Raw genomic sequence first — 24,989 nt, forward strand, 5'->3', positions numbered from 1 at the left:
AGTGTCCCCAAACAGATAATTAATATTCAAAGAAAGACGTGGTATCTGAGAAGCTGATGCTCTCTCCCTAGGAGAGGAAAAGGATTCCCCAGGATGAGAGTGGGGAGGTTCCAGGATGGCAGGTGTGGCCAGATGCAGAGCACCTCCTGCCCACATGGGAGTAAGTGCAACACTCCAGAGAGATACGCAGCTGGGAATAAAATTCCAGTAACTATGCCAACAATCATGCTGTGTCTCAAGCAATTTAAATGGAAATAAGTTGACATGTTCTGTGAAAATATGCTAAAAATCTCAAGAGTGGCTTTAAGGCTGACGAAGACACACAAAATATGTGTCCAAAAAATGAAAATAATAGTAGAACGTACCTCATGGAGTTATTCTGAGGTTTACATGAGTGGACAAATGTGAAGCATTTGGAACAGCAGCTGGTACATGCTGAGAGTGACTAGGATATTAGCTATTATCATTATTTAGGTTACTAAACTCCAGAGATAGGCTTCCTAGAATCCTGGCTCCACCACCAGCTGTGTTCCATTGGGAAATTTATGCAATCTCTCTAAACCTCAATGTCTTCATCTATACAAAGTGCATGGCAATGGTATCTACCTCAAAAGTTAATGCTAAATGTTGCACTAAATGAGGCAATGCATGCACAAAAGTGAGCAGTCAGCACTCCATAAACATTAGATATGGATAGTAATCATTTGTATTTTTTACAAAAATTTATATTTTTAACTTTGAAAATGAAGAAAATCTCTACAATTAAAGAACTGTTTAGCTGTTAGATGTTTTTATATTGTAACAACCATACCACTTGTATTACTCTGTATTGTTTTATTAAACACTTGGTATTTCTACATCATCTCAGTAATTGCACTTTTAAGCCGCTGCCAAGCACATTACCAGATAATTTAAAATACATCAATAAATCATCAAAACATTTGTGGAACATTCAGATGGTTTCTAGTTTGGCTTAAACAAACAAGACTGGATGGAACATCTTTGCTTTTGGATTGAGCTTTTTAGATTATTTCCCAACTCCCTTCTCAGGAGGAATGTAAACATTGTGCTCTCTCACACATGCTCTTCTTGGCAGGATTCCAGGCTCCATGGCCACAGCCAGTTCAGCAAGCATTTTAGCTACCTGGACATCTTTGGCTTCAGTCCCAAAATCAAAATGAAATGCTAATTGAATAGGAATTGATGGCTTTGAATGTGGGATTTTCAAATATTGCTCTAGGAACTTAAAATGTATTCTATTCATTGTAATATTCTACAGAGTATCTATTCCATTCTCAAGTTCTATTTATTGCCATTGAAGTCCCTCTCCCGCTCTTCATTTGGCACCTCAGCCCCAAACATGCTTTAAAGTTTGCTATTTAGGCACATACATGAAATGTTGCATATTTTTTGGCAATTTTTAAAATAATTTTTTAAAAATTTTGCCAAGTTATTTAACACCAAAATGAAAGCTTTGAACTGAAGATAATTTCTGCCAGTTACAATACTCTTTCTTGTTTCCATGTAAATTATGGACCTCTGGAGGAAAAGGAGACAGCTGTATCTCTTGCAGAGACGCTGGCTTGTCCTTCTGCAGGCTTTGGAGTCACATCTCCACACTACTCACCATTACCTATATAACTATATTAGAGATGCCAGTCCTTGACTTTCACTAACCGTCCAAGAGCACTTGTGGTAATTTGTTACATCGGCAATAGAAAATTGACATATCCCTGTTGGAAACATGGCCATCTACCATCTATGGGTAGACACATCTTCATCTTTCACCAGAGCCTGGAAAAGCTCTCCAATTTTAGGAAGCCATATGATTAAATTAGGTTCACCTGGATAATCCAAGCTAATCTTCCCACCTCAAGACCTTTAACTGAATCCCATTTCCAAAATCCATTTTTTGCCATGTAAAGCAACATATTCCTAGATTCCAGGGATTAGGGGTAGATGTATTTGAGGGCCATTATTCTGCCTACAACATAGGGCATCACTGACCCATACTGAACCAAACATATCATCTCTCTAGATAAGCTGAATTTAGAATATAGTACTTAGTGGAAATGTAATATAAAATTGGACTGGCTTACAGAGACACACAGAGAGAGCGAAGCAGAGGAAAGTGATGCCCTGTGACCCTTGGGATTGTTAGGATTACCTTTGGACATTCCAGATATTGCTCCAGGCCTGCCATAGTACTCTGACATGAGAATGTTGACACTCAATCATGTGTCCCCTGCTCTTCCCATCTGCCCATCTAAACTTTTAGGAGGTAGGGCAAAAAGTAAGCAAAAAGTAGCTGTCAGATGGTATTAAGAAAGATCTCCTGACTCTGCGGAGTTTGTCCCAAAGTGCTTTTGGCAGATCATGGAGTCATGTGTTCACAAAGTGATGGAAGCTCTTAAGCAAATACCACATTCCCAAATTCATTTGGGCTTTGAAAACAAGGTGGTAGTGGCTACTATTCCCTTAAATGCTAGAATGTCTCCAGATGTGAGAGGATTAAACAGAAATATTTATAAAAGGGCATATTAAAGAAAAAAAGATATTCAATATAATTTGTCTATACTGTTAATTGCATATATACCTCTCAATTCCACCTCATCTTTCTTGATAAATCTTTTTTTTCAATGACCAATAATATTATTTTGGATTGATAACATTTTTTATTTATTTTTTCTATTTTAATAGGTTTTGGGGGAACAGGTGGTGTTTGTTTACATGAATAAATTCTTTAGTGGTGATTTCTGAGATTTTGGTGTACCCATCATTCAAGCAGTATACACTGTACCTATGTGTGTATCTTATCACTGACCCCCCTCCCTCCCTTATCACTGAGTCTCCAAAGTCCATTGTATCATTCCTTTTGCATCTGCATCCTCAAAGCTCAGCTCCCACTTATGAGTGAAAAACTCTGATATTTGGTTTCTCATTCCTGAGTTACTTCACTTTGAATAGTGTTCTTCAATTCCACCCAGGTTGCTACCAATGCCATTACTCAGTTCCTTTTTATGGCTCAGTAGTATTCCATAGTGCACGTGTGTGTGTGTGTGTGTGTGTGTGTGTGTGCGCGCGCGCGTGCATGTGCGCATGTGTGCGTGTACCTTTTCCTTATCTATGATTGACTAATATTGATAATTGATGGGCATTTGGGCTGGCTCCATATTTTTGCAATTGTGAATTGTGCTGCTATAAATATGCATGTTCAAGTATCTCTTTCATATAATGACTTCTTTTCCTTTGGGTAGATACCCAGTAGTGGGATTGCTAAATCAAATGGTAGATCTTCTTTCAGTTCTTTAAGGAACCTCCTCTCTGTCTTCCAAAGAGGTTGTACTAGTTTATATTCCCACCAAGAGTGTAAAAGTGTTCCCTGTTCACCATATCCACACCAACATCTTTTTTTTTTTAATTTTTTTATTATGGCCATTCTTGCAGGAATCAGGTGGTATACCATTGTGGTTTCAATTTGCATTTCCCTGATTATTAGTGATATGGGGCATTATCTCATACATTTGTTGGCTATTTGTTTGTTTTCTTTTGAGAATTGCCTACTCATGTCCTTAGCCCACTTTTGAATGGGATTGTTTGGATTTTTTTCTTGCTGATTTGTTTGAGTTCTTTGTAGATTCTGGATGTTAGTCTTTGTCAGATGTATAGATTGCCAAGGTTTTCTCCCACTCTGTGGGTTGTCTCTTTAATCTGCTAATTATTTCCTTTGCTGTGCAGAAACTTTTTAGTTTAATTATGTCTTGTCTGTTTATCATTGTTTTTGTTGCATTTGCTTTTGATTTTTTGTTCAAGAAGTCACTGCCTAAGCCAATGTCTAAAATGGTTTTTCCAATATTATCTTCTAGAATTTTTAAGATTTCAGGTATTTTATTTAAGTCTTTGATCCATCTTGAGTTGATTTTTGTATAAGGTGAGAGATAAGAATCCAGTTTCATTCTTCTACATGTGGCTTGCCAACTATTCCGCACCATTTGTTGAATAGAGTGTCCTTTCCCCATTTTATGTTTCTGTTTGCTTTGTTGGAGATCAGTGGGCTGTAAGTATTTGGGTTTATTTCTGGATTCTCTATTCTGTTCCATTGGTCTACAAGATTGTTTTTATACCAGTACCATGCTGTTTGGGTGACTGTAGCCTTATAGTACAGTTTGAAGTCGGGTAATGTAATGCCTACAGGTTTGTTCTTTCTGCTTAGTCTTGCTGTGGCTATGCAGGGTCTTTTTTGGTTCCATATGAATTTTAAATTTTTTTTCTAGTTCTGTGAAGAATGATGGTGGTGTTTTGATGTGAATTGCATTGAATTTGTAGATTACTTTTGGCAGTATGGTCATTTTCACAATATTGATTCTACCCATTCATAAGCATGGGATGTGTTTCCACTTGTTTGTGTCATCTATATTTTTTTCAGCAGTGCTTTGTAGTTTTTCTTGTAGAGGTAGTTCACCTCCTTAGCTAAGTATATTCCTAAGTGTTTAATTTTTTGCAGCTATTGTTAAACAGGTTGAGTTGATTTGATTCTCAGCTTCATTACTGTTGGTATATAGCAGGGCTACTGATTTGTGTACATTACTTTTGTATTCTGAAACTTTGCTGAATTCATTTACGAGTTCTAGGAGATTTTTGGATGAGTTTTTAAGATTTTTAGGCATACAATCATGTCATCAGCAAACAGAAACAGTTTTACTTCCTCTTTACCAATTTGGATGCCCTTTATTTCTTTCTCTTATCCGTTTGCTCCGTCTAGAACTTCCAGTACTGTGTCGAATAGAAGTCATGAAAGTGGGCGGGCTTGTCTTGTTTCAATTCTCAGGGAGAATGCTTTCAACTTTTCCCCATTCAGTATTATGTTGGCTGTGGGTTTGTCACAGATGGCTTTTATTACCTTCGGTTATGTCCCTTTTATGCTGACTTTGCTGAGGGTTTTAATCATAAAGGATGCTGGATTTTGTCAAATGCTTTTTCTACATCTACTGACATGATCATGCGATTTTGTTTTTAATTCTGTTTATGTGATGTATCACATTTATTGACTTGTGTGTGTTAAACCATTCATGCATCCCTGGTATGAAACCCATTTGAATATGGTAGGTTATCTGTTTGATATACTGTTGGGTTCAGGTCACTAGTACTTCTGTGAGAATTTTTGTATCTATGTTCATCAGAAATATTGGTCTGAAGTTTTCTTTTTTTGTTATGTCCTTTCCTGGTTTTGGTATTAGGGTGACACTGGCTTCATAGGTGGCTTAAGGAAGATTCCCTCTTTCTCTACCATTTGGAATAGTGTCAATAGGATAGGTAATAAATCTTCCTTGAATGTCTGACAGAATTCAGCTGTGACTACGTCTGGTCCTGAATGTTTTTGGGGAAGTAACTTTTTAATTATTATTTCAATTGCACTGCTTCTTATTGGTCTGTTCAGACTTTCTGTTACTACTCAGTTTAATCTAGGTTGTATCTTTCCAGGAATTTATCCATCTCCTCTAGGTTTTCTAGTTTATGCACAAAAAGGTGTTCATTGTAGCCTTGAATAATCTTTTGTATTTCTATGGTATTGGTTGTAATTTTTCCCGTTTCATTTCTAATTGAGCTTATTTGGATCTCCCCTCTTCTTTTCATAGTTAACATTGCCCATGGTCTATCAATTTTATTTATTTTTTCAAAGAATCTGCTTTTTAAAATTTATCTTTTGGTTTTTTTTTTTTTTGTTCCAATTTCATTTAATTCTTCTCTGATCTTGGTTATTTCTTTTCTGCTGGGTTTGGGTTTGGTTTGTTATTCTTTCTCAAGCTACTTGAGGTATGACTTCAGATAGTCTATTTGTGCTGTTTCAAACTTTTTGATGTAGGTATTAGTGAATGCTATGAACTTTCCTTTGGCATCACTTTTCTGTATCCCAAAGGTTTTGATAGGTTGTGTCACTATTATCATTCAGTTCAGGAACTTTTAAATTTCCATCTTGATTTTATTGTTGACCCAATGATCATTCAGAAGAAGGTAATTTAATTTTCATGTATTTGCATGGTTTTGAAGCTTCCTTTTGGAGTTTATTTCAAATTTTATTTGAGTACTTGCTGTAATTTCAATTTTCTTGAATTTATTGAGACTTGTTTTGTCACCTATCATATGGTCTACTTTGGACACTGTTCCATGTGCTGATGAATAGAATGTATATTCTTCAGCTATTGGGTAGAATGTTCTATAAATATCTGTTAAGTCAGTTTGTTGTAGGCTATAGTTTAAGTCCATTGTTTCTGCCTTGAATGGACATTGTTTCAGCGCTTGACCTGTCTAGAGCTGTCAGTGGAGTATTGAAATCTCCTATTATTATTGTGTTGCTGTCCATCTCATTTCTTAGGTTTGGTAGTAATTGTTTTGTAAATTTGGGAGCTCCAGTATTAGGTGCTTATATAGTTAGGATTGTGTATTTTCCTGTTGGACTGGTCCTTTTATCATTATATAATGTTCCTCTTTGTCTTTTTTAACTTCTGTTGCTTTAAAGTTTGTTTTGTCTGACATAAGAATAGCTACTCTTGCTCACTTTTATTTTCCATTTGCATGGAATATCATCTTGCACCCCTTTACCTTAAGTTTATGTGAGTCCTTATGTGTCAGGTGAATCTCTTGAAGACAGCAGATGCTTGGTTGGTAAATTCCTATCCATTCTGCAATTCTTCATATTTTTTTTTAACTTAAAAATTATTTATTTATTTATTTATTTTTTTTTCCCATTTATTTATTTTATTGTATTTTAGGTTTTGGGGTACATGTGAAGAACATGCAAAATTGTTGCATAGGAACACACCTGGCAGTGTGATTTGCTGCCTTCCTCCCCACCACCTACATCTGGCATTTCTCCCCCTGCTATCCCCCCCAGCTCCCCACCCCCCACCGTCCCTCCCCTATTTCCCCCCAACTGACCCCAGTGTGTAGTGCTCCCCTCCCTTTGTCCATGTGCTCTCATCGTTCAACACCCGCCTATGAGTGAGAACATGCGGTGTTTGATCTTCTGCTCCTCTGTCAGTTTGCTGAGAATGATGGTTTCCAGGTTCATCCATGTCCCCACAAAGGACCCAAACTCATCGTTTTTGATGGCTGCATAATATTTCATGGTGTATATGTGCCACATTTTCCCTATCCAGTCTATTGTCGATGGGCATTTGGGTTGGTTCCAGGTCCTTGCTATTGTAAACAGTGCTGCAATGAACATTCGTGTACACGTGTCCTTATAGTAGAACGATTTGTAATCCTTTGGATATATACCCAGTAATGGGATTGCTGGGTCAAATGGAATTTCTATTTCTATGTCCTTGAGGAATCGCCACACTGTCTTCCACAATGGTTGAACTAATTTACACTCCAGATGGATTAAAGACTTAAACATAAGACCTAACACCATAAAAACCCTAGAAGAAAATCTAGGCAAAACCATTCAGGACATAGGTGTAGGCAAGGACTTCATGACCAAAACACCAAAAGCATTGACAACAAAAGCCAAAATAGACAAATGGGACCTAATCAAACTCCACAGCTTCTGCACAGCAAAAGAAACAATCATTAGAGTGAATCGGCAACCAACAGATTGGGAAAAAATTTTTGCAGTTTACCCATCTGACAAAGGGCTGATATCCAAAATTTACAAAGAACTAAAGCAGATTTACAAGAAAAAAACTAACAAGCCCATTCAAAAGTGGGCAAAGGATATGAACAGACACTTTACAAAAGAAGACATATGTGAGGCCAACAAACATATGAAAAAATGTTCATCATCACTGGTCATAAGAGAAATGCAAATCAAAACTACATTGAGATACCATCTCACGCCGGTAAGAATGGCGAACATTAAAAAATCTGGAGACAGCAGATGCTGGAGAGGATGTGGAGAAGTAGGAACACTTTTACACTGTTGGTGGGAATTCTTCATATTTTAAGTGGAGTATTTTAAGGCCATTTGCATTCAACATTAGTATTGAGATGGGAAGTGCTATTCTATTCATCATGTCATTTGTTGCCTGTATACCTTGGGTTATTTTTTTTTTTTCATTGTGTAGTTGTTTTATACATCCTGTGAGATAGATGCTTTAAAAGCGTTCTGCTTTCATGTGTTTCCAGGATTTGTTTCAAGATTTACAGCTCCTTTTAGCAGTTCTCGTAATGCTGGCTTGGTAACGATGAATTCTCTCAGCATTTGTTTGTATGAAGAGTGTCTATATTTTCTTCATTTATGAAGCTTAGTTTTGCTGGATACAAGATTCTTAACTGGTAATTGTTATGTTTAAGGAGACCAAAGAAAGAACCCCAATGTCTTCTAGCTTGCAGGGTTTCTGCTGAGAAATCTGCTATTACTCTGACAGGTTTTCTTTTATAGGTTACTGTTGCAGACCAGCCACAGCACAACCCGTGGGTGTTCTAAGCCCCAGCAGTGACAAGGAAATTAAGGAAAAAAAGACACAGGCACAGAAAGAGAAATCATTAGCATGGGCCAAGGAGTTCTTCACAAGATGAGGACCATGAAGACCCTGAGCTCTAGGCTCCACATATATTTATTGCAACACACACATAGTTTGATCGTATCGCTCAAGCTAGGGTGATCATGGGGTGAGTACACACAATGGAACAGTTTATGCCATCTACATTTAGTTGGGGGTATGTAGTTATTCTAAAAAACTAAACTAGTATTGTATAGTTAAACAATGGATAAACATTGAGGTGCAGCTGCAGGAGTGTGGGAATGGGTAAGAGCCAGCAAATTCTGACCACATGATGTACCTCAAAGGAGAGACTATCTCCTGAGCCCAGTCACCCATGGAACAGGTGGGAAACCAGAGAATGCCACTCTTATCTCAACCAGCCCAGAAGCCTCCTGCAAGACCCTTTATGAGCCTGTGAGTAGGGTCCCCTCCTCCAGGTCACGAGACCCTTACTAAGAGGTTCAAGCAGCATGAGGTTGAGCAATGGACCAGGTGTTCGAGTCTTCAATGCCCAAACATTCCAGGGCTGTGATCAGAATTTTACAAGCTTTCTCACTAACCCAGCATTGTCTTACAAAATATAAGCTACACTCTTTGTTTAGCTAATACAATGCACAAACTTATGTAAACTATAAATCTTAAACTCAGGCTAACTTATTAAACAGAAGCAGATTAACTCTTAAGTAAATATGGTGTAGGCCTGCTATTATTTTGGCTTACACTTCCCCTTTTCTTTTTGGCTAAGGAGGTTAAAACTATCATGGCTCGTTCATGATGACGATTCTCTCTTTGCAAAGTCCTCAGTTGCATCTGTAGACTAAGAACAGACAAATTAAACAGAAACATAACAAAGTAAAATTGACCATGGTTGAATCACCGAGTGTTTCAACCCATTTTATAGGGTTAAGTTTGGAAAGTCCATCTGCTGCACCAGCAAATATCTCAGCACCTGAGACAATATTTAAATGAGCTTGAGATGCCTCAAAAATTTGTTCTTTGAGTTTGGCAACATCCAATGTAAGATTACCTTCATTGCCTTGTAAATGGCATTTTACTTGCTCCCAGTGGTGTTCAGTAGCATTATAAGAGCATGAATCTGAAGTATTCAATCACACTGAAGCTGAAGCCAATGTTTCAAACTCATAATTTTATTTCCCATCCAAATTACAGTTTGCCTAAGATCATTAATTTGATTTGCCAATTTTTTATCAATCCGAGTTTGAGAGTTCCACAATCTGGAGGAATTTTTCTGCCATTTGTCTACAAAATCAGTACTTTGTATAGAAGAGTGCAGAGCAACCCCCACTGCAGCTGCAGTGGCGGTAACTGCTCTAATTCCCATTATCACTGCCATTAAAGTGAAAATAAATCTCTTAGATTTGTTTAAAATACCCTTTAAGATTTCTGTGATAATATGAACAGAAGGTGATGCTTCCCAGGGCCAATTAAGGGTAATAGGAATCCATACTCCTTCACATGCTCTTACCAAGAGGATACTATTAGAAAGATCAAAAGTTGAATCAATGCATGCAAAAAGTCTACAATTTTCACAAGTAATAGTTTGAGAATCTGGCATAATTTTTACTTCTCCCACAACCATCATATATGGTGGTTTAACACAGCCCTGAAATGGAATAGTTAAATCAGAGTAAAAAGACATAGAATATTCACAATTTTCTCTATTTCTTTCTATACAGTAAGTTCCCATCCACACTCTCACATAGGCTGTGGCCATAGCCAATTTCCACAATTCTGGGTGCTCCGAACTCAAAACTGGCCTAATCATTTGAGGATTTGAGGTCGAGGAGGTGCAGTCCCTTTATCTTCCCATTTTAATGGATATCCTGATACAATTTTACGTGTAACCCCTTTATGGCCGAGCAATTCTTCTGTATATCCTATCACGTAAGGTATTTCTATGCAACCAGAATTTTGTTGTGAGCAATATTTTGATAATACTGCTTTAGGTGTCCAATCAGCAATAGTCCCATAAGTATTATTTAAAAGGATAGCAGCTTTCTCAGCCATGCAGTCCTCGAATGTTAAGACTTCTAGCTGCTTTGACAATTCAGGGTTGTTATGAGGACAATTTTTAATTTTTGTAGGTTTTAATTTGCCAGTTTTTACATAAACCTCTTGAAATGTGTCTCTCAGAAACATAGAAATAGAACTGGGGCAAAAGGACGCACCAGCAACCATGTGATGATATTCAGCCACAGTCTTATTACAGCCTGGCCCATATATTAACCAACTTTGTCCTTTTAAAGCAAGGCATCCAGAGGCTTTACCCAGACACATTGGTGGAAAGCGATAACTCATGGATACATTCATGTACATGCTTTCTTCCTCTGGTTGAGCTAGAACCCTATCATCTATTGGGCCAGGCATCCATATACTATCGTTAATATATACCTCAATAGGGGAATCCATCCAGGTAACTGGCCTGATTTAAGGCGGAAAAGACACATAAGTCCAGTATGTGTAATTTTGTTTGGCTGATGCAGTGGGAATACTAACCCCTGTAATGAGTATCACCATGGCTGCAATCATCAGATTGAGATCATTGGCAACTGTCTCTCTCTCAAACCTTCCTCTGCCATCTGTGCCCATCTTTGTATCTGTACCCAGGTCAGTGATGTCTCCTCCAGTTGTGCCTCCCTTTGTTCCCAGTCTTCCACAATCCTCATCCTTCTCATTTCTGATACAGGAGCCCAGGAACCCTTTCCATCAACCTCCTTCTTCGGTTTCTCCTTCTCTGATCATTGCTGGAAGGGCTCATTGTAGAACTTTAAATGTCTAGTGGGTAGCCAGATGTGAGGTTGTGTTTCTCCTGGTGAAATATAAGCAAAACCCTTCTCCAAGTAATCACCTTCCCTAATTGCCAATCTTTGTCCTTAGTGTCCCTCTACCAGACTACTTTCCCTTTGTTTGATTGATTTGGTGTCCAGTAAAATGCTGTTCTGCTGCAGTAGACACTTGACCTTTGGAAATGTTTTAAAAATTTAAAATCAGTAGAGCTAGATGTAGCTGCACATGAGGAGTATAACACTCCTTACTGCAACCGTTTCCCCCTTTCTTCTGCTTTGCTAATTGAGTTTTTAGTGTTCTTTTTACTCTTTCAACAATTGTTTGACCTTGGGAATAACAGGGAATTCCTGTGATGTGTGTGATTTTCCACTGTGATAAAAATTTTTGAAACATTTTACTGCAATATCCATCCAAAAGATGGATAACTAGTACCTGAGTCTTGAATTTTTTCCCATGCTCTCAGACAGTAAGTACGAAATTGTGCAATTGCCTCATGGGTTAAATTAAGTTGCTGTTGCACATTACTCCACTGAGGCCCTGTGCCCAATAATTGTTCCTCAGTGACATTAATGGGAGGATTTACAGTTCGATTTATTTGAGCTTGCTCCTAAGCCATATCAGTCCACCATGTTTTAAATTGTAAAAATTGTGAAGGTGTTAATGCTGATTTGGCCAAAATTATCCAATCATAAGGTACTAAAATCCGATCATAGGCAATTGACTGTAATAATACATGATCGAACAAAAGGAAAATTTGGACCATATTTTTGAACTGCCTTCTTTATATCCTTTAACATTTTAAAAGGGAATGGTTCCCACTGAGCTAGCTGTTGCTCCCTGCCCCTTGCTGGGGTGGGATTAAAGTCACAGGGAACTGTCAGGCATCAGGATCTCCTGTGATGCCAGCCTGTCATATAGCTGCTTGCATAGAACTTTCTCGATGTTCCAATTTGAAGCAGTCCCCTTCTGATATGGAGTGGCAAAAGTTACAGGTGCTGCCACTTTTGGTGGCATTTTCACAGCCCATTGTTCTGAGACTTAAGTTCTTGGTTCAGAATTTTGACTTGAAAGCAGAAGGGGCCACTCTGAATTATTCCAAGTTGGAACAGAGGGTTCTCTAATTTTTTCTAAATCCATATGTACATTAGCATAAATCACTTCTCCTTTTTGCTGATCTACTTGATCTGTCTCCCTGTTTTGTCCATATTTAATAATTCTCCTTCTCATTGGATAGAATCTTCAGAAGAGTCATCACTATCTGGCTCAGCAGCTTCTGCAGCAGCAGCAACAGGTTCAGTCTTTTGTAGCAATTCATCACTCTACTTGTTTACTGCTACGATCCACTGCTTCACTTCCATCAGAAGTTTTAAGAGGTTCCGAAATTGCTTTAATCATAGCCCAGTCTTTCCAAATTGTTACTGGGATAAAATGACCTTCTGTACAGGCTCCTTTTAATTCTGAACCAACTTTTCCCCATTCCTGTACATCTAAAGTTCCATGTTCTGGGAACCAAGGGCAATATTGATCTATTGCCTCAAAAAAGATAATAAGATTAGTAGTACTAACCTTAACTTTCCCTTTCTTTAAGAGCTCTCCAACAAGACTAAGATAGGTGAAGTACTTACTCTCTGATTGCCCCATGTTACCCTGGGATGCTCCAGGCGCCCAAGCTTACCGCACAGGTGAAAACAGGTGTGTTCCCGGGAGTCCCTCGACAATGAACGCTCCTCAATTGACCATGCTCCTGCGTTCCTTCACTGGGAGCCTATGAAAACCTCGTTGGGCTCCAGATGTTGCAGACCAGCCACAGTACAACCCATGGGTGTTCCAAGCCCCCGCAGCAACAAGGGAATTAAGGGAAAAAAAACACAGACACAGAAATAGAAATCATTAGCATGGGTCCAGGGGTTATTCACAAGATTAGGACCATGAAGACCCTGCGCTCTAGGCTCCACACATATTTATTGCAACACACACATAGTTTGATCATATCACTCGAGATGGGGTGATCATGGGGTGAGTACACACAATGGAACAGTTTACACCACCTACATTTAGTAGGGCGTATGTGGTTATTCTAAAAAACTAAACTAGTACTATATAGTTAAACAATGGATAAACATTGAGGTGCAGCTGCAGGAGTGTGGGAATGGGTAAAAGCCAGCAAGTTCTGACTACATGACATACCTCAAAGGAGAGATGATCTCCTTTGAGCCCAGTCACCCATGGAACAGGTGGGAGACCAGAGAATGCCACTCCTATCTCAACCAGCCCAGAAGCCTCCTGCAAGACCCTTTATGAGCCTGTGAGCAGAGTCCCCTCCTCCAGGCCACGAGACCCTTACTGAGGGGTTCAAGCAGCAGGAGCTTGAGCAATGTTCCAGTCTTTGATGCCCAAATGTTCTAGTGCTGTGATGAGCAATTTACAAGCTTTCTCACCAATCCAGCATTGTTTTACAATGCTGCACTTTTTGTTTAGCTAGTATAATGCACAAACTTCTGTAAACTATAAGTCTTAAACTAAGGCTAACTTATTAAACAGAAGCGGACTAATTCTTAAGTAGATATGGTGTAGGTCTGCTCTCTATTATTTTGGCCTATAGGTTAGCTGATGCTTTTCCCTCACAGCTCTTAAGATTCCTTCCTTCATCCTGATAACTATGTGTGTAGGTGGTGATCTTTTTGTGAAGAATTTCTCAGGGGTTCTTTTAGCTTCTCATATTTGGGGGTCGGTCTAGATCTCTAGAAAGGCCAGGGAAGCTTTCCTTGCTTATTCCCTCAAATGTTATGCAAATTTTATATTTTTCTTCTTCCTCAGGAACACCAATCATTCTGAGGTTTGGTTATTTATCATAATCCCAAATATCTTACATGCTGTGTCCTTTTATATAATTCTTTTTTCTTTGTCTTTGTTGAATTGTATTAATTTAATAGTCTTGTCTCTGAGCTCTGAAGTTCTTTCTTCTACTTATTTGATACTATTGCTGAGACTTTCCAATGCATTTTTCAGTTCTCCAAGTGTATCCTTCATTTCCAGAAGTTTTTATTATTTTTCATTTATGCTATCTATTTTACTACATATTTCTCCATTCATGTCCTGTATTAGGTTTTTCAATTCCTTTAAGTTATTCCTCACCTTTCTCTGGTGCCTTCTTGATTGGCTTAGTAGTCAACCTGCTGAATTTGTTTCTGGAAATCCAGAGATTTCATCTTTGTTTAGATCCATGACTGGTGGGATAGTGGAATCTTTTGGGGATGTTGAAGAATCTTGTTTTGTCATATTACCAGAATTGTTTTCTCTGGTTTCTTCCCATTTAGGTAGATTACATTGGAGGGGAGATCTAGGACTCATGGTCTGCTGTTCAGTGTTTTGTCCCATGGGAGGTTCCCTTGATGTGGTTTTCCCAAGGGATGGGGGTTTCCTGAGAGCTGAACTGTAGTAATTGCTTTTTCTCTTCCGGATCTAGCCACCCAGTGGAGCTAACTGGCTCTGGGCTGGTACTGGGGAGTGTATTCAAAGAGTCCTGTGATGTGATCCATCTTCAGATCTCAGTGTAGATACCAGCACCTGCTCCAGCAGAGGTAACAGAAGAGTGAAGTGGATTCTGTGAGGGTACTTGGGTGTATATTTGTTCAGTGTGCTGGTTTTATGTTGGTTGGCCTCCAGCCAGGAGGTGGCACTTTCAAGAGCACATCAACTGTGGTATTATAGGGAGGATCAGGTGGTTGACAGGACCATAGCATTCCCAAGAGATTATGTCCTTTGGCTTCAACCACTAGGTGGCTAGAGAAAGATCATCAGCTAGGGGCAGGGTTAGGCTTGTCTGAGCTTAGACTCTCTTAGGGCAGGGCTTACTGTGGCTGCTTTGAAGGATGGGGGTATAGATCCCAGACCAATGGAGTTATGTTCTCAGGGGGATTGTAGCTTCCTCTGCTGTGTCACACAGGTCACCAGGGGAGTGGGAGGAAGCTGGCAGCCACAGGCCTCACACAACTCCCATGCAGCCCACACTCTGAAGGACTGATCTCACGCCCACCATGATCCCCCCAACATTAACAAGTTTATTTCCAGTCAGCCTGTGAGCAGAGCTCAGAAATTGCCTCAGGCTACAAGCCTCCCACCTGAGAAAGCAAGCAGATTTCACATTTCCTCTGCTTTCCCACAGAGCCTGCAGCAAGCAGCAATCCATCTCCTTCAAAGGGTCTGTGAATTCTCTCCACTTTTGTGATATGTTCCTGGAGGAGTTCTTGGAGCAAATGTTCATGATGTGGGTCTCCACAAGCTGCTCTGTTCATCAGAGTAGCAGGTGCAAGTTAGTCCTGCCTCCTGTCCTCCATTTTGCCTCCTAATGGCCTATTTTTATTGATAAATCTTAATAAAATATCTTTCTTTCAAGGCTTTCTCACTCTCAAAGTAGAAGGCATTCCTTTAATTTAATCAACAAATATCTGAGCACTCACTCTGTGATAGGCATTGAGTCAAGAGCTGAGAATGCACAATAAAAAGACAGAGTAGAGTCTTCTTTTGAATTCCACGTCGAACTCTCTCCTGGCACTGACCACTACTTCCTGCTTCACAGGAGGGTTCTCTGTCTTGTCTACCTGACCACAGCCAATCCCACTGCTAATCTATAAACCTGTAAAGAGGAGGCACCGGATCTTCTGGATTATGGGACTGCTCATAAAACAGTGCCTGTCCTAACATAAAGGAGCACAAGAATTCAACAATCATTCATTAAGCATCTAGTGTATACATGGAACTAGGTACAGTTGTTGTTATAAATAAAATTTAAGAATATTCCTGACTAGAAATTTCCAGTAGAATTTAGGAGACTAATCTTTACAGTTAATATAGAGGACAATAAAAGGGAACAGACCACAAATACCTCAGGAGGGATACTAGCATGACAGGAATGCAGAGACACAAAGCACAACAGTGAGATGGAGTTAATATACCTCCACAGGGGCAACCTTGTCCTGGTCTCAAAGTTTCAGTAGGATTTGGATGGGTGAGAGGGACAGAAAAGAAGAGAAAGAGCATGATGAGCAAGGACTTGAGTAAGGAATATATTCCTTTTTGGGCGACCATGGAGATACAAGCTTCTAAAATACATAGGCCCTGTATTGAAGCATGGGGAGGAGTAAGTGAATGAGAAGGTTAAAGCCACATTATGAAGCCTTGAATTCCAGACATAGATCTGGGGCTATCTTCTTATCTTCATACATTTCCAAACTAGAAGCAACTGAAATCATCGGACCTTCTTTTCTTCTCTGTTGGGTAAATGCTTCTCAGTCTTGGTGTGAGTCTCAGTGCCTACGTAGTTAAAGCTTACTGAAATGGTCCTTTGGCAATTCTAGGGACATACGTCTTTTATGTTGACTTGTTGATGTTAACAGACTATATATGATTAAATAGCTGCTTGTACAATGCCTCCAAGTATAGGTAAAAGAAAAATCAAACTCATATTCTTGGAAAGCCATGCGTATACTAGTTACATGGATCAAAGGGCAACAGAAATGATCCAGTGAGGATTTTTCTGAATTTCCCACAATTATTTAAAATCTACCTCAAATACCTGTTCCTCTACCATGCCTCCCCTTAGGCCTTCATTTTAAATAGCATATCTGTCTCTGCTCCCAAAGCACTAACTGACACCTGTGATAGGGCATTTGCCAGCCAGGCTGACATGTAGACTTGGCTGCCTGTGTATCTTTTCCCCATAAACCGTGAGCTTCCTTTTATGATAAATAATTGTAGCTACATTTAGGAGGGTGCTCCTATCTGCTGAACTTCATGATGAGTGCTTTACATGGATTATTTTATTTATTCACTAAACAGTCCTTTCAAATGGTGCTATTATTCTACTTCATCTAATGGATAAGAAAACTAAGGCAAAAAAAAAAAAAGACAAACAGTGAAATAATAAGTGCAAGTACACAGAGCTAGTAAGGACTAGGGTCTGACAGGTCCCAAAAGCCACATCATCACTGCTGTCCCATAATGCATCTGGCACAGGTAGAGGTCCTGTCTTATTCATCAGTATTACTGCACTGGACCCAGCTTAGTGCCTGACGTAGAGAGGGGCTCAGTCAATGCTGATTGATTTTAGGTGGAGCAAAAATTCCTGGCACGGTGAGCACCTTTGTTGTGATTGAATTTCTGATTCTCTGTGAAGAGAAGGAGAGTCCTGGATCAAACACTGAGTCCTCTGGCTCCTTGCTGTCATCTTTATTTAACCTGCTCCTTTGCTCCTCCTTCTTCCTAACCGCACCATTTGCATTCAAAGCTGGAGCTTAGTGCAGAGAAAGGGAAAACAGAACCCTGAATGACCCCTGTTGCACTGAGAAAAGAGAAACAAGAAAGTTGACAGATAAGAACCAAAATGAGGAAAAGAGAAAGTGACTAAATTCCATCACTTTAACTTAATATTTAACCTAATGAAAGCAAAACCTTATCTGAAATTTGAAAAGTCAAGGTTTTGAGTGCTGGCTCAGCACCCATTTTTTTATTATTTGATGTCTGAGAATAATTTGACGGGTGTGGCTTAACGAACTAGATCACGTGTTGGGTGTTACTCAAGCAAAAAAACAAGATGGTGCAATAAACCTGTTTTATACACATGAGCAGGGAAGAATCCACAAGGACTCACCCGCCTCCTGGTCTGCAGAGAAGATAGAAACAACATGAGCACAGCAAGAAAAGTAAGCAAAAAATGTATTACTGTTGGAAATATGTTCTCATCAATATAACAAAGAAAAGAATACAGTATTTGATGAATAATTTAAAATTCATATCCAAATTAGAAGTGATACACTGAAATACGGTGTGCAATTTATGCTACAATATGTAATGTATAGTGAACTACAGTAGAAATAAGTTATTCCTAAATACCTTCAAAAAGAATGTACAGAATATGTATCTATTAAGTCTTTATTTCCTACATTAAAGATATTTGCAGTAAAGTGATACTTTATTTCAAGCTAATCATGACTAATTTGTAAATCCAAAGTTAGAAAAGACTTTCACCAACAAGTTGTCTTTATAATAAAAAACCACTATGTAAAAGCATTATTATTTATATTTTTTGTGAACACAAGTAAGTTAAGTCTGACAAAAGTTTTATGAGAGGATTTGATTTCGAAGACTTTGAAACACCCTTTAACCTTAACATAAAATACCTTACAAAATGCTCATTGGTCTCACAGCATTAGAATCATCAAGGTTAAGGAAGACAATATCAACATTCAAATTCTGATTTAAAAGTGTCCATTATGACACAATTCAGGCAATTTCCACAGTAATCCTATGGAACAGTATCTTCCCCACATAAAAGTCAATATGGTTTTACAGAAAATTAATAATACAATTTGAATCACTTATTAGCACTGGAAACACAGGTATTTGGTTTTGCCTTTTGTAAATTTCTTGATTGTCCAATGAGTTTACAGGTGCACAAAAATGCATGTAGTCATACAATATAATCAATTGACATTTTTTAATTGCTTAATCACATAAACCTATGCAACTATTTCCAGACCTTTTGTTGTGTTAGGAGTGTATCGCACAGTAAAATATCTCACTATGATAACTCAGTTTAAAGGTTCTGAGGCTTCTCTATACACTCTGTGACAAAACAGGCTCATATCAATAAGCCTGACTGGAAATCATCTGAGTGACCAATTGTTGCTGTTATTCCACTTCACTTTATTTCATTCATTACCGATTAATACATACATTCTGCATAGAAAATAATTAGGAAAAGAATTCAATTTACCAAACTCAACTAAAAAGAAACAATGAGTCCCTAGAGCAAAAGTATACACCAATCAGATTAATGAAAATAATAACTAATGAAATAATTATTCCTCCCCCCTTGGACACAGTATCAATAACTTAGTTTTTTGACAGCATTTCATTTATGTTTACCTATCCAGCATTTTACTTTCCTCAAATGCTAGATGGTGACAATACTAACATCTATTTCATAAGGTAATTGTAAGAATTCAATAAATTAAGACTGTAAAGAATTTAAAATAGTATCTGGTACATAGAAATAAGTCAATAAATATTAGTCACTATTATTATTGTTGCTATTTAACTTTTTTATTTTTGGAGACAGAGTCTCTCTCTGTTGCCCAGGCTAGAGTGCAGTGGTGCTATCTTGGCTGACTGCAACCTTTGCCTCCCATGTTTAAGCAATTCTCCTGCCTCAGCCTCTCGAGTAGCTGGGACTGCAGGCACATGCCACCATGCCTGACTAATTTTTGTATTTTTGCACACTTTTTACTGCCACAGAGAAGTGAAACATAAGACTAGATTGATTGTTATTCTCTGGACAGCCAGCTTTGAGACCAGAAAAAATTATTCAATCACTGAGTCAACTGATCCTCAATTATTTCAGCTGTAAAATAAAGCCAATAATGCAATAGTACTGCCCTGGTAGCATCCTTCCAAGGTTTAAAAATAATGCATGTTGTTTATAGCAGCACAATTTGCAATTACAAAATTACAGAACCAACCTAAGTGACCATCAACAAATGAGTAAAGAAAATATGGTATGTATACACCATGAAATTACTACTTAGCCATTAAACACAATAAAATAAAAAAAATCACCTTTGCATCAACTTGAATGGAGCTACAGATCATCATTCTAAGTGAAGTAACTTAGAATAATGTTCTATTATTCTAAGAGACTGAGGCAGGAGAATTGCTTAAACCTGGGAGTCAGAGGTTACATGAGCCAAGATAGTGCCACTGCACTCCAGCCTGGGCAACAGAACAAGACTCTGTCTCCAAAAAAAAAGAGGTAAATAGCAACAATAATAATAGTGGCTAATATGTATTGACATTTCTACGTCCCAGGTACTATTTTAAGTTCTTTATAGTATTAATTTGCCGAATTTTCATAACTACCTTATGAAATAGATGTTTGAATATCATATGTTCGCATTTATGAGAGGGAGCTAAGCTATGAGGATGCAAAGACATAAGAATGATATAATGAACTTTAGGAACTCAGGGGGGGAGGTAAGAGCTAAAAGACTGTATATTGGGGGCAGTGGACTCTGCTTGAGTGAAGGGTCCACCAAAATCTCAGAAATCACCACTAAAGAACCTATACAGGTAACCAAAAATCACCTGCACCAAAAAACTGTTGAAATTAAAAATAAATAAATAAATTTAAATATAATTATAATGCATATAATTCACCAAGCAAAGGCCACAATGTGCCTGTCACATCATAGGCACCTGATAATCAGGAACTCCTACTATTAGTACCTTATTTCCAAGTATTCTGATGTTTATTTTGGCATTGACCATGTTGAACATCCTGCAAAGTTAAATAATTAAACAAATACATAACAAAAATGATTTTCAGAACAATAAATTTCAAATGAACATTTTGTCATTCTTGCAATTTTGTTAATTCTCTCTAGAAATAATTCTGTGAATTATACATGCTTTACCACAATGAAGACAGATTTTACACTACACTACCAAGCACTGGAAATATGTGTTCAACATTTATTGTTAAGAACATCTATGGATAAGATCTGCTAGCCAGAAATTCAAACACACAATGTCTCAATTTTGAAATATGTATGTGTGGGTGTGAGTGTGTATATGCTCACACACACACACACACACACACACCATCATCACCAACTCTAACCTCCATAATTTTTGGCTGAAATCGAAGCTGGAAAGAGTCTCTACACATAAATCAGATAACAGAACATGCTGCCAAAGGTAAGTGGCAAATGGGTGTTGGAAACAAGTAACACACAGAAGTGGTGGAGAGAGAAAATTAAAAGAGGAGAATAGGCAAATAGAAAGAGATAGAGATGTCATTCAAGGCAGGAAGGTAAATATATTCTTATAGAGATGGATCCTGTTGTCCTACTCAGAAAATTGAGCAAGAAAGCAGTGTATTTTATTTGAACAGTGACTGTCAGCAATGTGAAGGTGACATAGAACTTCATGTACCAGCCAACAGAAGGTAAACAAATGTTTTCAGCACAGCATTAGGAAATGTCAGGATTAAACACCTTTGGAGGAAAAAAACACAAGGATAGCCTTAATGAATATATTCCATTTTATCTCAGTGTGTTATTATAGTTAACTCTGTTTATTGTTTTTTATGTTATTGCTTTTTTTAAGGTATTTTTATTCCCTTTATAAAGCAAAAATTATCATTCCTGTGGAGCATTTATTAGGTACGAGACATAGGACTAGATGTTGCAAGTACAAAGATGAAATGACACAATTTCTGGATTCAAGAGTGGGAAAACACTGGTACCATCTCTCTGTTTGATTTTCTAGGTAATCAAATGCAAAGCAGCTGTGCTGTGGGAGGTAAACAAACCCTTTTCCATTGAGGAGGTGGAGGTGGCACCTCCTAAGGCCCATGAAGTTCGAATTAAGGTGAAATACAATTTTCCATTTGTAGTTACGTTTTTTAAAAACTCAGAAAAATTAAAAACAGAAACAACCAACAATCACCAGAGTTATTTTTATATGATCATCCAGAAAATAGAATACAGTTGTTTCAAAGAAAGGTATAAATATAAATTATTAAATTTTTTAAATGATCAAAGAGTACATACAGTGTAATTCCAGTAAAAAAGAAAAAAAAATTTCAAAGGGATATATATCAAGACTTCAAAATCAATTAGCATTAGACATTTTTATGTGTTGATTTGCAATTTCTACTTCTATTTTTTTTAAAGCATGCCTTCTTGTATATTATTTAAGAATTAACTATTTCAGGATCAGTTATTTCACAAATTATTCTAAATTTATTAATTCAAGAAAGGAAGGTAGAGGAGGGTTTCAGCCTGAATAACCTTGAAGATAAACTGCATATTTCATATTTGGGAATAGTAGGGATTATTAGCAAAACCCTTGAAAGTATTTTGGAAGCACAATTTCAGGAAATTGGGATTTTTAAGTTCATTTGAGACTCATAATCTTTTCTGAATCTAAACATCTCTTTACTGTGTAGATTGTGGCTGTAGGAATCTGTCGCTCAGATGACCATGCAGTTACTGGCACCATGATGACTTCCGTTCCTGCGATTTTAGGCCATGAGGCAGCCGGCATCGTGGAGAGCGTTGGTGAAGGGGTGACTACAGTCAAACCAGGTACAGGACTCACACTCAGGGAACATGCGTTGGTTCACCAGTCCAGGATTTCCCAGCCTGGATGAGGAAACAGAGGCAATGAGAGATGAAAGGGCTTGCACAAGGTCACAGGGCAGCTGGGACTTCCAGGATTTCCTCCTTCCCTCTCTGCCTACCTGACTCAGGCATGTATGCATTGAGGCACATATGTATTCTACCCTTCAACAATTATGTAGTGAGCATCTACTGCTAGATGCCAGGCACCAGGTTGGAGCCTGGAGATATGTGAGGGTCAAAAGAGACACAATGCCTACCAGTGTGGAATTCATAATCTAATAACTTACTTGTTAGTGTTGCTGAACACTGTCTTCTGTCAAGGCCAGACAACTAGAAATGCGAGGAGGGAAAAGACATAAGTATAGACACTGTTCTGTGTGAGTTCAGAAAATGGAGTCTACATGGCTATGGCTGAATAAACATGACTTTTTCTTAGGTGACTTATGTAGCCCCTTCACCAATTTCCTCTTCCAGCATGGTGTCTCTTCCCGAGTGTAGACTCAATGAAACAGACTAGGTGAAAGGAAATGAAAGAAACATAGCAGGAGCCATCCACCATCAACTATGTCTGCCTTATTACCTTCAGCCATGCTTCAATGTGAATGGTTATGAATTACTAATTATATAGAGAGAATAAATAGGACATTTCCATACCATCAGTTTCACATAAATTTTACCTATAAAATGTTATCAGCCAACCGTTTTTCTTGGTCTTATGGAAAAGGTAGCATAGGTGATCAAAAATAAAAATTATGTTTATTTCTAAGAAATCACTTTGGCCTGGGTGGGACTTGCCACCTTTTCACCCATGCTCCCTCCACCACAAGAGGAAAAGTAGCTAATTCACAAATTATCATCAGCTAAAAACATTTCAAAGTCAGTTCTTATCCAAAAAGGCCTAACTTATTGTGGAGGGTTGAAATTTCTAGAGGAATTTCTGCAATTGTTCTTTGTCCCATTTTTGTTACTTTTCCTCAAAAAAGAACTAAGATCATCTTAAAAGCATTCATTTCATAATAAAGACAAACCTAGTCACTTTGAAAAGCAAAGAATGAATTCAAACTTCTCATTTTTACTCTAAATCAAACTATAACAAAAAACAGGTCATACCAACATCTAGTGGGACTATTATGTTCTACTTTCAACTAAAATTTATATTTATACTTACAGTAAGATTTAAATAGTTAAGGATTGAATTAAATGTTTGTAAAGCCTCCAGGAGAAATCAGTACACTGCATAAAAGTTAACTATCAATGCTGCGGAAGTAATTTTTTTAATCCGTGTTGTTTCCCACATTTGCATTTCCTCTTTCGGAATCTTCAGGCACTTATAGCCCCAAACTGAAAACAAGGCTGTGGCAGGCAATGACAAATGACATAGTTGTGATTGAACGTATTTCTTGGCGACTTTTAAAGACACATGCTTCTCGTCTATACATGTGAGCTTTAAGTTTTTGCTCTATTAATTCCTGGATAGATGTTGTAAAAGAATTTGTTTTATTCCTCTCCAGGTGATAAAGTCATACCACTCTTTATTCCTCAGTGTGGAAATTGCAGAATTTGTAAAAACCCGGAAAGCAACTTCTGCCTCAAAAATGAGTAGGTTTCTGATGCTCTCTTTGCATAGACTTCGAGTTTGCTCATTAGTTATGTTGTGTCTCATGCCTTTGTATGTCTGTGTATTGCACTGCCCAGTCTGACTAATCCTCAGGGGACCCTGCAAGATGGCACGAGCAGGTTCACATGCAGAGGGAAGCCTGTCCACCACTTCATCGGCGTCAGCACCTTCTCCCAGTACACAGTAGTGGATGAGATTGCAGTGGCCAAAATTGATGTAGCCTCGCCCCTGGAGAAAGTCTGCCTCATTGGCTGTGGATTTTCGACTGGTTATGGGTCTGCAGTCAAAGTTGCCAAGGTAGGAATGATAATGGGTGGTAAAACCGGTTACAAGCAGACTGTCAGGAACCAAAAGAGAAGCAATTTCTCACAAGAATCAAAGATTATTTTTGTAGATTTGGATTGTCAATTAAGAGTAGAAAAATGGCCCATAAAGAATTGAGAGCACATGCTAGAAATTTCACCTGTTTATCACAGATAAAAAGTTGCTGAGAATTAAGAAAAAGTAAAGATGTCATTTTCAATAATTATTATCCTGTGTTTGCTCTTTATTAAAGCATGAAATGTTAGGCTGGAGAACTCATTTAGTAATTCATTCAACAATTAGAGAGCACCTACATATGTCTCAGGCACCTTAGTTCTGCTAGGTTCTGAGACAGCAAAAGCAAATGAAATGAAGCGTTTGCCCTTGAGCAGCATCTAGTCTGTGGATCCCCTACTCCCAGAATTAGGATCAACAGTAGAGTCCAAAGCTCTACCTGATTCACCTCCAAACCAAGGCTCACCCACTCTGCGGATTCTTAGAAGGAAAGTAATGAAGCTTCCATGATGCATAATTCACTTATTATGGAATTTCACTACTTAACTAACTCTCCTGCCATGAACATGTAAAACA

The 24,989-nt window shown here is 38.1% G+C and overlaps 1 protein-coding gene across 3 annotated transcripts in view; it reads left to right on the top strand.

The window, feature by feature from the left end:
- The window catches only part of LOC108294353 (alcohol dehydrogenase 1C-like), a 61,625-nt gene that overhangs the window by 28,966 nt on the left and 7,670 nt on the right, over positions 1 to 24,989 (top strand). The window contains exons 1-5 of one of the 3 annotated variants that reach the window (XM_017516205.2): positions 17,905 to 17,995; positions 21,621 to 21,722; positions 22,303 to 22,441; positions 23,989 to 24,076; positions 24,173 to 24,392. In XM_017516205.2, coding sequence (XP_017371694.1) covers positions 17,978 to 17,995; positions 21,621 to 21,722; positions 22,303 to 22,441; positions 23,989 to 24,076; positions 24,173 to 24,392 — 567 coding nt within the window. In that variant the 5' untranslated portion in view covers positions 17,905 to 17,977. Of the gene's footprint in view, positions 1 to 17,904; positions 17,996 to 21,620; positions 21,723 to 22,302; positions 22,442 to 23,988; positions 24,077 to 24,172; positions 24,393 to 24,989 lie in introns of those variants that run through there. The other 2 variants (XM_037734130.1, XM_037734129.1) reach the window with 2 other exon arrangements.

Source organism: Cebus imitator, unplaced genomic scaffold, assembly GCF_001604975.1.
Source record: "Cebus imitator isolate Cc_AM_T3 unplaced genomic scaffold, Cebus_imitator-1.0 Scaffold575, whole genome shotgun sequence".
NCBI lineage: Eukaryota > Metazoa > Chordata > Mammalia > Primates > Cebidae > Cebus > Cebus imitator.